This window comes from Glycine max, chromosome 3 (genome assembly GCF_000004515.6).
Source record: "Glycine max cultivar Williams 82 chromosome 3, Glycine_max_v4.0, whole genome shotgun sequence".
NCBI lineage: Eukaryota > Viridiplantae > Streptophyta > Magnoliopsida > Fabales > Fabaceae > Glycine > Glycine max.
Window position 1 is genome coordinate 32,594,208 of NC_016090.4, and position 11,888 is coordinate 32,606,095.

Genomic DNA, 11,888 nt, shown 5'->3' on the forward strand with positions numbered 1-11,888 from the left:
AACCTTAGGTGTTTTCTTTTTAATCACAAGCGTGTGCGATTTCTATTCCAAAATCCAAACTCAAAAGCAAAATTAGTCATTCCTTGATCCACATGGACTTTATTGGGCTTGTGACATGGTCAGGGGTAAGAGGGCTATGAAAGAAAAGGTCAGAGAGGCTCAAAGAGTGTTTAAGGATTATATTGAGTAAGAACCTTGAGAGTCTTGCTTGTACTTTTATTCATTTCAACTTTTTGGGTTGGACTCTACTCTTTTTGTCTTATTCATTAATTTTTACTGTACTTTTGTGCCTTCCTTGTAAAATTGGGAGATCTTTTGTCTCTTTTTTTTTTTACTCGCTTTTGGCATATTTGCTTTCTGCTTTTTTTTTCTTAACATCATTGTTGCCCAACCTCATCTGGATTAAGATAGTGATATTACCAATCTAAGAGATTAGCACATGATGCTAATAGGAAATTCTTTAAACTGCCATTTTTTAATTTATATTACAATTACTAATTACAAAATATTTGTAATGTATTTTCAATGAACTACTACTATCTTATATTAATTTTATCATGCATTTAAATGTCGTTGGCCTACTCAAAGGAAAATCATCATTTGAAAAATTTATCACTAATGGTAGAGAGGAAACAACTATTCACATGAAAATTTCAAATATGGCATACCACAGGTTACTTGTCGGTGGTTTAAAAACAAAACACACCAATAATCATCATAATAGATATATGTCGCAACCTACCTTACGATGGGACGAAAAAAGAAAATAGATAAAAAGCACATTCATCTCCTAAGGAGAAAACGAGTGGGAGTCATCACCAACGTTTATACGAGGAAAACGTTAAAAAAACCAAAAAGAGGTCTGCAAATTTTGAAAAGAAGGGTTCGGGAGTTGTTTATGCATATGGAAGGTATTAACACCCCACGCACCTGTCACGAAGAATGACAGCCTTTAATCAAGTGTGCAATAAAAATAATGTGACTTCAAAGTTAATTATTTTTTCAAGAGCGGTGAATTTCTTTTCTTTTACTATATTATTTTTTATTTATTTAATATATATTTTTAGTCGACAAGGGTATTGGACTTGCTCCTACATATCCTCAAGTGTAATAAGGAAATCAGACCTACGTAGTTCTTTGAGTCTGAATGTTTGTGTGTTGAATTGATTTCATGTTTTTTGAAGGATTTATTTTAATTGCAAATAAAGAGTTGTTAAGGCGTTAGACCTTGAAACAACGTTTTAAATTTTGAAAAGTGAAAGGAGTCATTAAGGCGTTGGACCTTGAAACGATCTCAAGTGATATTTTAGTAGAAAAGATTATATATATAATATCAAGAGGGATACATAAGGGTACAAAGATTACACATGATCCTTAAGAAAAAAAACTAACCGGTCGTTGCACAAGTCACAAGGCTAACAAGAGAAATGACGAAGGAAATGATCCACGGTCACAATTATATAGCGCCTCGACTTTACTTTTCTTCTTCTCCTTTTCCTTTTGCATTTTTCTTCTATTTTCTTCAATTCCAGCCCCCTCAACCTCTCCCCCTACATGGCTATTTATAGAAAAAGCCATTTTGTACAGGGGAAGCTCACTCAGGCGAGTAGCTTGCTTAAGGCTGAAGCTTTTTCGTGGCCCAGGCGAGCTAGATGCTAGCCTGGACGAGTTTAGGGTCAGAAAACTCTAGGAAATGATCGTTTTGCCCCTTCCTTGTGGCTTTTGTGTTTGGAATTGACAAACAATCATTAAAACCCTGCACGACCCCTTGATCTTGCGTTGTAACCGGTGTTGAACATCGTAATTCGATTAGCAATGATCAAAACATCATATTCGAATGATAAAACATTATACTCGGATGAAATTAGGGTTTGACAATATCTTTTGCAGAATTTGTTGTCACCGCAATGTGAATAATTTTTCATTCTTATCTCTTCAAAATGCATTGTAAGGATGAAATTATGTTATAATAATGTTAAAAATTTGTAACAAACTATTGTTTTTTAACACAAATTATATTTTAGACTTCCGATAAATGATTTGTTATGATGTGTTTTTTTATTTTAAGTATTGATAATTTTTTTAAAAAATCATGTTACAACTAAAGATATTGGAAAAGATAGATTAACATATATAAAAAGTTAAGATGAGAGTATTCAAATGAATATAAATGTAAGGGAGGATCGGGACCTAAGCAATAGGTAATCTTACATATTTATAAAATTATATATATATAGAAAATATGAGATATGTTAAAAAATAAAAAATAGAATTTTTTAATTGAATAAATGATTTTTTATTCTCAATATAGTGATTTATTTCTATTTAATTTTGTTATCTTTATCCATCTAATGCATGCTCCTAGTTCATAGGATAGAAAAATTATTTTAAATGTTTTACTTTTTTTTAGTGGAAAAAAATATTTTACTATTCAATTGAATTTTGATTGGTATAATTCACTAAACATGCTATGAAAAAAATACAGCACCAATCCTTCAATTTCATAAAGGCTCACTAAGTTTTTAGTTTCTAATTTTTTTAAAAAATTTGATTTTTAGTACCTAAATTTTGTTTGACTAATCAATGTTTCTTAATTTTTTCAATTAAAATTTTTAGTCCTTAAACTTTTAAAAATTTTAATTTTTAATCCCTGAAGAAAATTTTCAACTCGTTATTTTTATTTATTTAATGAGATTTCAAGGATTAAAAATCAATTGTTTTTTTCAAAAGATTAGGGCTAAAAACGTTAATGGAAAAAATTAAAGAGACTATGACCAATCAAACAAAATTTTAGAGATTAAAAATTTTAATGAAAAAATTAAAGAATCTTAATCAATCAAACAAAAATTTAAGAACTAAAATTCAAATTTTAAAAATGTTGAGTGACTAAAAATTTAACAAAATTATATGAAAATAATAACAATCAATAATAACCACATTGAAGGAAATTATCTCCTATTGATGGAAACGCACGTGCTTGAATGCTATTTTAATTTTTAAGTATATTTTTTTATTTTTAATAGGATTATTTTTAATAGGAAGTCTGACCCACACACATAGCAGGCAGCGTCAAAGGTTGCCATGTGTGAATGGAGAAGCGCAACAAAATCAGAAGCCACTTTAATACGTCACCGTATTGCCTTCTTCTGCGGTCCACACGATTTCCATTCAAAAAAGCCTAATTTCCCTTTTCTGCATCATATTTTTCATTCTCCCACAACACAACACCTTTTCCTTTTCCCTTCCGTTGGTGCCATTCGTGCAGCACCGGATCCTCTCATTTCTCCGGCGATAACTCTCCCTTTTCCGGCGAATTCACCGCTTCCTCGATATGAATCCCGAGTAGTACGTTCAATTTCCCCCTTTTCGATCGCGTTAACAATTCCATTCATTTTCGCGATTGTCGTTCCTGTTTTTCAAAAGGGTGTCTGTGGATTTGCCCAATTTGTTCGGATTGGTTGTTTTCCGGGGGTGGGGGTGGGGGGGTGGGGTTCCATTTTTTCGTGTTTGTTAACCCTAGATTGGATCGAATTTTTCTGAAATATGATATGATCCGGTTATGTCTTTTTTTACAAAAAAAAATTGAAAGTGCTGTTTTTCGTAACAAATGCTAGATATGTATATGCATGTGATTTCAATGAATTGAAAAATTCAACATGGTGATTGGTGTCTCGCATGGTTGGTAGATTACCATGCCCCTTAAGCATGAGATCAGGGATTCAATCTCCAGGTTGTTAGATATGTATATGCATGTGATTTAAATGAATAAAAAAAATACCCACATAGTGATTGGTGTGGTATGATTTACAGATAATCATGTCCCTTAAGCATGTGATCAGAGATACGATCTTCATATCCAAGTGCATAGAAGATCATCATCTGTTGGGAAAGGTCATCCCTTAAAATGGATTTTTGTACCTTGAGGGATTAGATTAGTGTCTGGCTCTCGGTCAGGGATATCGTGGGCACCTGAAATGAAATGAATTGGGAAAATTATGATGCTTGTATTTCTAGTGATCGAAGACACCCATAAAATGGATTCATCATGCTTTGATTAATTTTAGCTATAGTTTCTTTATGGAGATCATCAGGCTATAACAATTTTCGAGGGTACTAATACTATTACCCATTAACAATTAGTGGATGATAATATTTTGTTCATAAACTCACGTGTGGGATTTGAAATGTGAATGCATCAATTTGTGTTTGTATTATTTTTTTTTTAATTTTAATTGAAGGGAGCTAGTGGCAAATCATGGTCTTAATAGATGAGTTCAAGATTAATGAGTTTATGGTACTCTTCGCTGTCTTGATTTGGGTATGATTGTGTGTGTCTGTGAAATGGCCGTAGTTGGTATTTGAGGCAAGATTCTAAGGCTGATTCCTGGTCTATTTTAAATGAGTAGCTTCATGTGATGTGGTTGTTTTGCAGTGACTATCTGTTCAAGCTCCTTCTGATTGGAGACTCTGGTGTTGGTAAATCATGCCTTCTTCTAAGATTTGCTGTAAGCTACCTACTGTTTCTTATTTCTTTGTTCTCACTTTTTTTGTTTTATTTTTATTTTCCTTGATTTACTCATTGGTCTTTTTGAGTGAAAGTGTGATGTACAGAAAATAGTCTTGTGTGGTTATCTAAAGTGTGTATCTAGTGTCATTATATGTGGTATATTTTGGTGGTTCTAACCTGAATGCCTTATCTCTCCATGTTGATTCATCATGGAGATGGTACACTGCTGCTCAATACTGTTATTTAAAATTTTAGCTTTATGATAATTTCTATGTTGTGTTACAGGATGATTCATACATTGAGAGCTACATAAGCACCATCGGAGTTGATTTTGTGAGTACAGTGTGGCACATTTCTAACTTGAACTCATTTGAAATTGGATCTCAACTGATCATTGTGTCATTTTGTGTAGAAAATTCGCACTGTTGAGCAGGATGGGAAGACAATTAAACTACAGATTGTATGTATTGATTGACTTGATTTTGCCTTTTTATTTGCTAATGTTATACTTTCAGTAAGCTTGAGATATATGTTTTAATCTTTTGTAGGTCTATTTTATTTTCCTTTGAGGTGTATGTTATTGTTCATTTCTATATTAACTTTTGAGAATTCTTTTTTTGAAGCTACTTTGTTCCTAGACAGTGAGATTGTGAGTCACTACAATTCTTGATTATATTGTCAAATCTTTCCTTACTTTGGTTTACAATCTGTTCTTTGTAGTGGGATACTGCTGGACAAGAACGATTTAGGACAATAACTAGTAGCTACTATCGTGGAGCACATGGAATCATTGTGGGTGATGATTTTCTTAGCATAAGATTTTAAACATAGAAGGTTTCCTGCCTTTGTGGGGATTTCAATTTCATTGCATTTTTCACTAATTGTTTCCTTTTGCAGATTGTTTATGACGTGACAGATGAAGATAGCTTCAATAATGTGAAGCAATGGCTCAGTGAAATTGACCGCTATGCCAGTGATAATGTTAACAAACTTTTGGTTGGAAACAAGAGTGATCTGACAGCAAATAGAGTTGTCTCATATGACACAGCTAAGGTATATAGCCTTGACATTCTGTTTATAGTTGCTGGAATGATAATGTTCATGCCCCAGAACCAGCACATCTCAACCCTCCTCTTGCTTTTTTTTCCTATTGCAGGAATTCGCAGATCAAATTGGCATACCTTTCATGGAAACAAGTGCAAAAGATGCTACAAATGTGGAAGATGCTTTCATGGCCATGTCTGCTGCCATCAAGAATAGGTACCCCCATTCCTATTCATTTAGAAAAAAATCACTTAAGCTTAAGATTGCTTGTTTCAGCTTTTTAAAAATAATGTTTTTATGATATAGTATAGCTTTTAGTTTTAGCTAGAGAAAAGCACTAAAACGTGTTTTCAGATCTTTTTTTTGAAGCACAGATATAGGAAACAACAATTTTGTAAAAATTATACTACACATGACTGATACAATGCATAAAATTGATAAATGATATAAACTAACATTCAAGTTTAAACACAAATCTTAAATCAACAGAGAATTGGCGTTTTAAAACTGAGTATGTCCTTGTAGACATAATAAAATGCTACTATGTTTTATCTAATGATTATTGTGGTATTCCCATCATCTTTACTGGTATCAAAGTTTGAAAACAAAGTATAGCATTTCAGTATTCTTTAATTGAAGTCTATATGATATTGTGAGTTTCTAATAAAGTACAAGTGTCTAATTTTGTTCTCCTTTGTGCATTTTTTTCCTTTGATTGTTGATGTGAAAGGTAACATGGAATTCTTTAGAATAAATAACGATTCAACTTGCTCTCAAATAAATTCATAGAACTTCCATATAGCATTTTGTTAACACCTATGATGGCATTACCTGGTGAAGCAATTCTATCACATAGAAATATGTTGGTACACATACAAACAAATAAATATGCATGAATTATAATTAGTATGTAGCCTGAAGCTTTCCGAAGTTTCAATTAAATTTTAAAATTTGTGCTATATCCTTCCTCTAGTTGTATACCCTTAAGGTTGGCTATCAAATTGAACAATTACTCTTGTTGACTAATAAGTATGAATATCTAATTATCTATTGAACATTTTATTTTTCTTGTTCTGGAAAAACCTTATCTGATGGTAAGTAACTTCATCCTGTATGCAGAATGGCTAGTCAGCCTTCAGCAAACAATGCAAGGCCTCCAACAGTGCAGATCAGAGGGCAACCTGTTGGACAAAAAAGTGGTTGCTGCTCTTCCTAACCAGGTGGTGCTGCTTGGTCTACACTTACCTTTTGCATGTAAGGGGCATATGCTATTTCACTAAATAGTGGACCAGTGTCACGTAATCCAACCTGTGGTTTGGGAATTGGCCTAGATGATCCCATTCTTTACCATATACTTGAATGCTATGATTGTGCTTAGTACTTGTTAATGATAAAACTTTTATATTTCTGCTCATCTATTTTTACCACCATGGCCTAGTTTTAATTTTTTTTACTTGTTTGGTTTGAAACACGTGCCATCTTTTGTGATTGCTCCATGACTGTCACTGAACATTAGAGAACAAAAAGTTGTGAACAATGACTAATGGCAAACAATCATGGAGAACAAGGCATTGCATGGAGAATCTGTTTTCCTCGCCTGATTGAATAACAAACTTTATATGATAAGAACATATTAAATAAGCATTTATTTAATTGCAATTGACGAACTCCCTAAGTTTTATGGTAAAATTATAACAAGCTTTATATGATAAAAACATATAAATAAGTTTATCTACGTCTTCAAGCTTGCATTTAATTGATTTTGTTCGAGCAGTCTCTGATCATGTTAGACACTGATGTGTTTGGTTTAGAAGATACAAATAAAAGAGAAATTTTTGAATTAAAATACAGTGTAAAAAGGTGTGGGAGCGGCATAATATTTTCTCTATTTCTCTTCTCCTTAATTAAAAGTCTAAGGATTCTTTTGGTAGAGGTGGAAGATGGTAGAAAAGGAATGAAATAAACAGGAAGACTTACACTTTTATTTTTTCCTTTAATTTAAAATTTTCATCTTATTTCTTTTCACTCTCCAAAACATATACCAAAAGTTGATTTTGAAATAGATACTCAATTTCAAGCTTTCCTAATTACAATCATTGGCCTGATCTTATTTTTGGCGAATGTCATTGACTTAATATATGCTTATAACAAATATCATAATCATTGTCTTTCTCATTTATTATCTTTAGACCAAAACCGTTTCAAAAGATTCCAAAATAATCAGATTGATTTTGGCGACAGCCATGGGTCTTTTTTGCCGTTTTTAAATGGCAACAAGTCTTTCAACTACTAAATGATGGTCCTATGACACTAAAATCTTTTTTAAAAAAATCAATTAATTTTTTTTCCAAAAATAAACGATCCATAACCATAACATAAAAAAAATTGCTTAAAAATTCTACCAAAACACAAATCAATGATAGAAAGATGCTTAATAGTGAAAGGGGAGAGGGACCGAATGTACAAAAAGCAAGGAAAATAGAAGAGGATTTGAAGAGAGGAAAAATTATTAACTAGTCTAAGTTCGTGGCAATTGCAAGGTCATTTAGGTAGTTGCTTCAGGTCTCCAAATTATTTAAGGCTTAAAATTTTGTATACTTTTTTTAAAAATATATATATTAATTATTAATTTGTATTATTATATAATATATTAAATATGATAAAAAAATATTATATATTGATAGTGTAAAAAGTTTTATACAACCATTTAATTAGAATTCATCATATATGATAAATTTATTAACTTTTAAAATAATTATTTTAAAATAATTCAAACGATAATATGTGATTAGATGAGACTGTAAAATTATTATTTTATACTGTCAATACATATGTATTAAACTCATTATATTATTTTTATTTTTTAAATTGCATTAATTGAATAATTGAAAACTTCGAACGAATATGAATTGAGAAGAATGTTGTATTATTCTTGAATTATTTCAAATTCTACCAAGTATTATAATATCGTAGATCTAGATTTATTTTTAAAAATAAAGAATAGAGAAAAGAAATCCGTATTTTACTAAAATAATATTAGTTATTTTTTAAAAAATTATTCCTTTTCAAATATATACATTTCTTTTTAAAATATTTTTTGGTAATACTTAAAATTATTTTTATTGTTAAAATTTGTTTTTCAAAATTAAAACTACTCAAAATTTCTTTGATGTTAACTATTAAAAAGATAAAATAAATGTTTTTTTTATGGTTTTACATATTGATAGTAAAAATTTAGAAACACTTAACTATATAACTTTGAATAGTAATTTTGTAATCGATAAAAAAGAATGAGATTAAACAAATTATATTAAAGTAATCTTTAAATATACATGCCTAAATCCTTGGAACTTTTAAACACGGCCCTGAGCAGTCTTGAACCAGCATTTGATACATCATACATGATCTTAAACAATCTGTATATGACACAAGAGAAGAAAAGTCTACGTAGAAACTGATTTCATATGGGAACAAGGATTACAAAATGTCAAAATAAAAAAAATTACAAAATGTAGTGTACTCTTTTTTCTTCTTTTTTTTGTTATCTCTTGTTTTATTGAAAAATAGTGTGATAATAGACAGTAAACTTGAGATGTTAAATGTAAATCAATGACTAATCTCTTAATATGTTTAGGATTCATTAAAAGGTCTAACCTCTTCTAGCCAATATCTTCTCATATGCACAAACTTTGGATGATTTTCTATTTGCACACCTGGGATCAAATACCTGATCTAATTCTTAAAATATAACCAAGGACTAATCTCTTAGCATGTTAATATTCATTTAAAAGATTAATCTCTCCCGGCCAATTTTTTTTTTCATATGCACAAACTTGGAATGATTTTTCTTTTGCTCGGACTTTGGATCAAATACCTAATCTAATTCTTAAAATACCACATCATTTAGTAATCATACCACACCACCTTAATAATCAAATTGTACTTCAGTAAAACTATCTAATATTACTCGCGTCGTTTGAGGACAAATTAAAAAGATCAAAGACTGATTTTAAAAATGCTTATTTCATAAAATATTAAGGGTCTATGCATGAATTTTCTGCTACTATATTTCTTTTCATATTTGTTTTTGGTTTCAACTTTAAAGGATCACATTTCTATATATACAGATCAAGAAATACAAGACTCTTCCGTAATGAGTTTGTCTATAAATTGTGTATGTAATGATATATTTTCCCTTAAATTTCCGTGGACAAAGAAAAATACTATAAATTAAGTTATCTTCCACCTCTTTTTTTTTACACACTCTACCTTTATCTGTTCATGGAGCTGACATCTTCATCTTCAGCACTTAAAATTAGAAAACATCCAATGGGCCTTTTTGACAGAGAAGATTCAACTAAATTTAATATAAAAATAGTAGAGTTTGACATTTTAAAATTTTGTTTAGAATTCTTTAGAATCAGGATATAATTTCATGACAATTTTTTAAGATTGCAAAATAATCAGTTTGAGTTATTTTCATTTGAGTAATGGTATTCATACAACAAGTTTATAGCAATTGCCAGATCAGCAAAAAAATTTAAATGTTAATGAGAAAAAAAACAAATTTCCTCCCTTGTCAGAACAATATAATCTCATTTATTTGTTTAGATAAACTTTTTTGTTTAGATAAAAATAGAGTAGAGTGTAGAACAATATAATCTCAGAGAGAGAAAAAAGTAAATCAATATATCTACTATCTTATTATTTAAATAATTTGTCTAAAATTCTCTCTTCATCTTTGTTAAACAAATCAATAATAAGGGTATCTTAAATAAATAAATAAATAAAATCTTAAATAGGAATGGCAACCAACACATAACGTAAGAGTATAATTATAAATTCTTGTAATTTAAACATTATTTAAGAATAATTCATTTTATTTAGGAAAAATAAAATCCATCCTTAAGTATAAATTTGATTCGATTTTGTCTTCTAACATTTTCCGCTCAATTTAATTTTTTAACTTTTTTTATCAAGTTAGTTCTTTTGTTATAATAGAGATAGTTTATATTCCCAAAACTAACTAAAAGTTAATTTATTAAATTATAAGTATTAAATAAAAATAAAATTAATTACTAAAAAATAATAAAATTATAAATTATTTAAAAAAATAAAAAAATATGAAGATATATTAAGAATAAAAAAGAAAAGATATTAAAAAAACTAAAAGCTGATCCTAATTCAAGTAGTACTCTTAAAAACACTAAAAACTAAAAAAAGTTGTCAAAAAAATTATTTATCAAACAATTAAATAAATTTTTCAACTAATAAAAAAAATTAAAAACCAATTAAACTCTCTTGTCGTACAGCCTTAAGCCTCAAAATTTCATCACAAAGTACATTTTATAAAATAGTGAATCGAGTCATCTTAACCTGACAAGAAAACAAAACATTTTAGGGTGAAAGTCGCACATTATAACAATAATTGCTACTGAATTCGATGAATCGTGGAGATTTAGGGTGAAAGTCGCACATTATAACAATAACTGTTTTAAATTGATCTCAAAATAATCAAGAAAATCAACAATTTTAATGTTAATCAAAACTTAATTTAGAGGATAACGAAAATGATGAAATGTCAAATCAAAATTTCTTTGCCATTAAGAAACGCACAAAAATTGCTCGGTCGACTTCAAAGGAGTCGAATTGCGTGAGGTCTATCTAGATAAGGGAATCGACATTTAGTCCACGAGCCTTATAGATCAAGTTGCAAATATATTATTCATTTTCAACTTGAATTCTAGTTCTTTACAACAATGCCATTGAAATATTATATTACGGACCAGATTTCAAGAGGGGAGAAGTAACGATTGGTTCTTAGGACGAAAAGTCTCCATAAAACAAATGGCAGAATTAAAGGCTTTCACATAGATTGAAAACTTGTTCTCAATCTGATCCATCTACTTTGGGAAAGTGAAATTGCGTGACATAGGCTTACCTCGTAATACCAACACTCTTATAACAGTTATTTTGTTAAAATGGTGTCATTTGTATGACTCAACAAGACATGATCAAACTGGTGTCAAAAGAATATATTATAGTGTTCCCAAAGAGTGTTAAAAAGTGTAATCAGGCCTTTTCTTCTACTAATTTTTGCCGTGTTTTCAGGAGCTTCAGCTCAAGTTGGAAAGAGATTCATAAATTTCACTTCTTCAAAAGCCGGCAATGAATTTACAATGCCATTGAAATTTTATACTATTATGCACCCCCCTTAAGGGGTGCCAAATCACCATAGGTTTTTTGGAAGAAAAAACTTGTTCATATACCAAGGTTCAGTTGAGACTAGACCCATAATTGTTCTGACTAAGAACATAGAGGACATATATAACCCAAA

At 30.0% G+C, this 11,888-nt stretch overlaps 1 protein-coding gene across 1 annotated transcript; it reads left to right on the forward strand.

Moving 5' to 3' along the window:
- The first annotated feature begins 3,207 nt into the window (after window positions 1–3,207).
- On the forward strand, window positions 3,208–6,870 carry LOC100306147 (uncharacterized). The gene is given in 8 exon segments (NM_001251376.1): window positions 3,208–3,345; window positions 4,433–4,505; window positions 4,793–4,840; window positions 4,920–4,967; window positions 5,228–5,299; window positions 5,405–5,560; window positions 5,664–5,767; window positions 6,671–6,870. Coding segments are annotated over 8 exon segments (612 nt in total). The 5' UTR covers window positions 3,208–3,331; the 3' UTR covers window positions 6,768–6,870.
- Window positions 6,871–11,888: the final 5,018 nt, after the last annotated feature.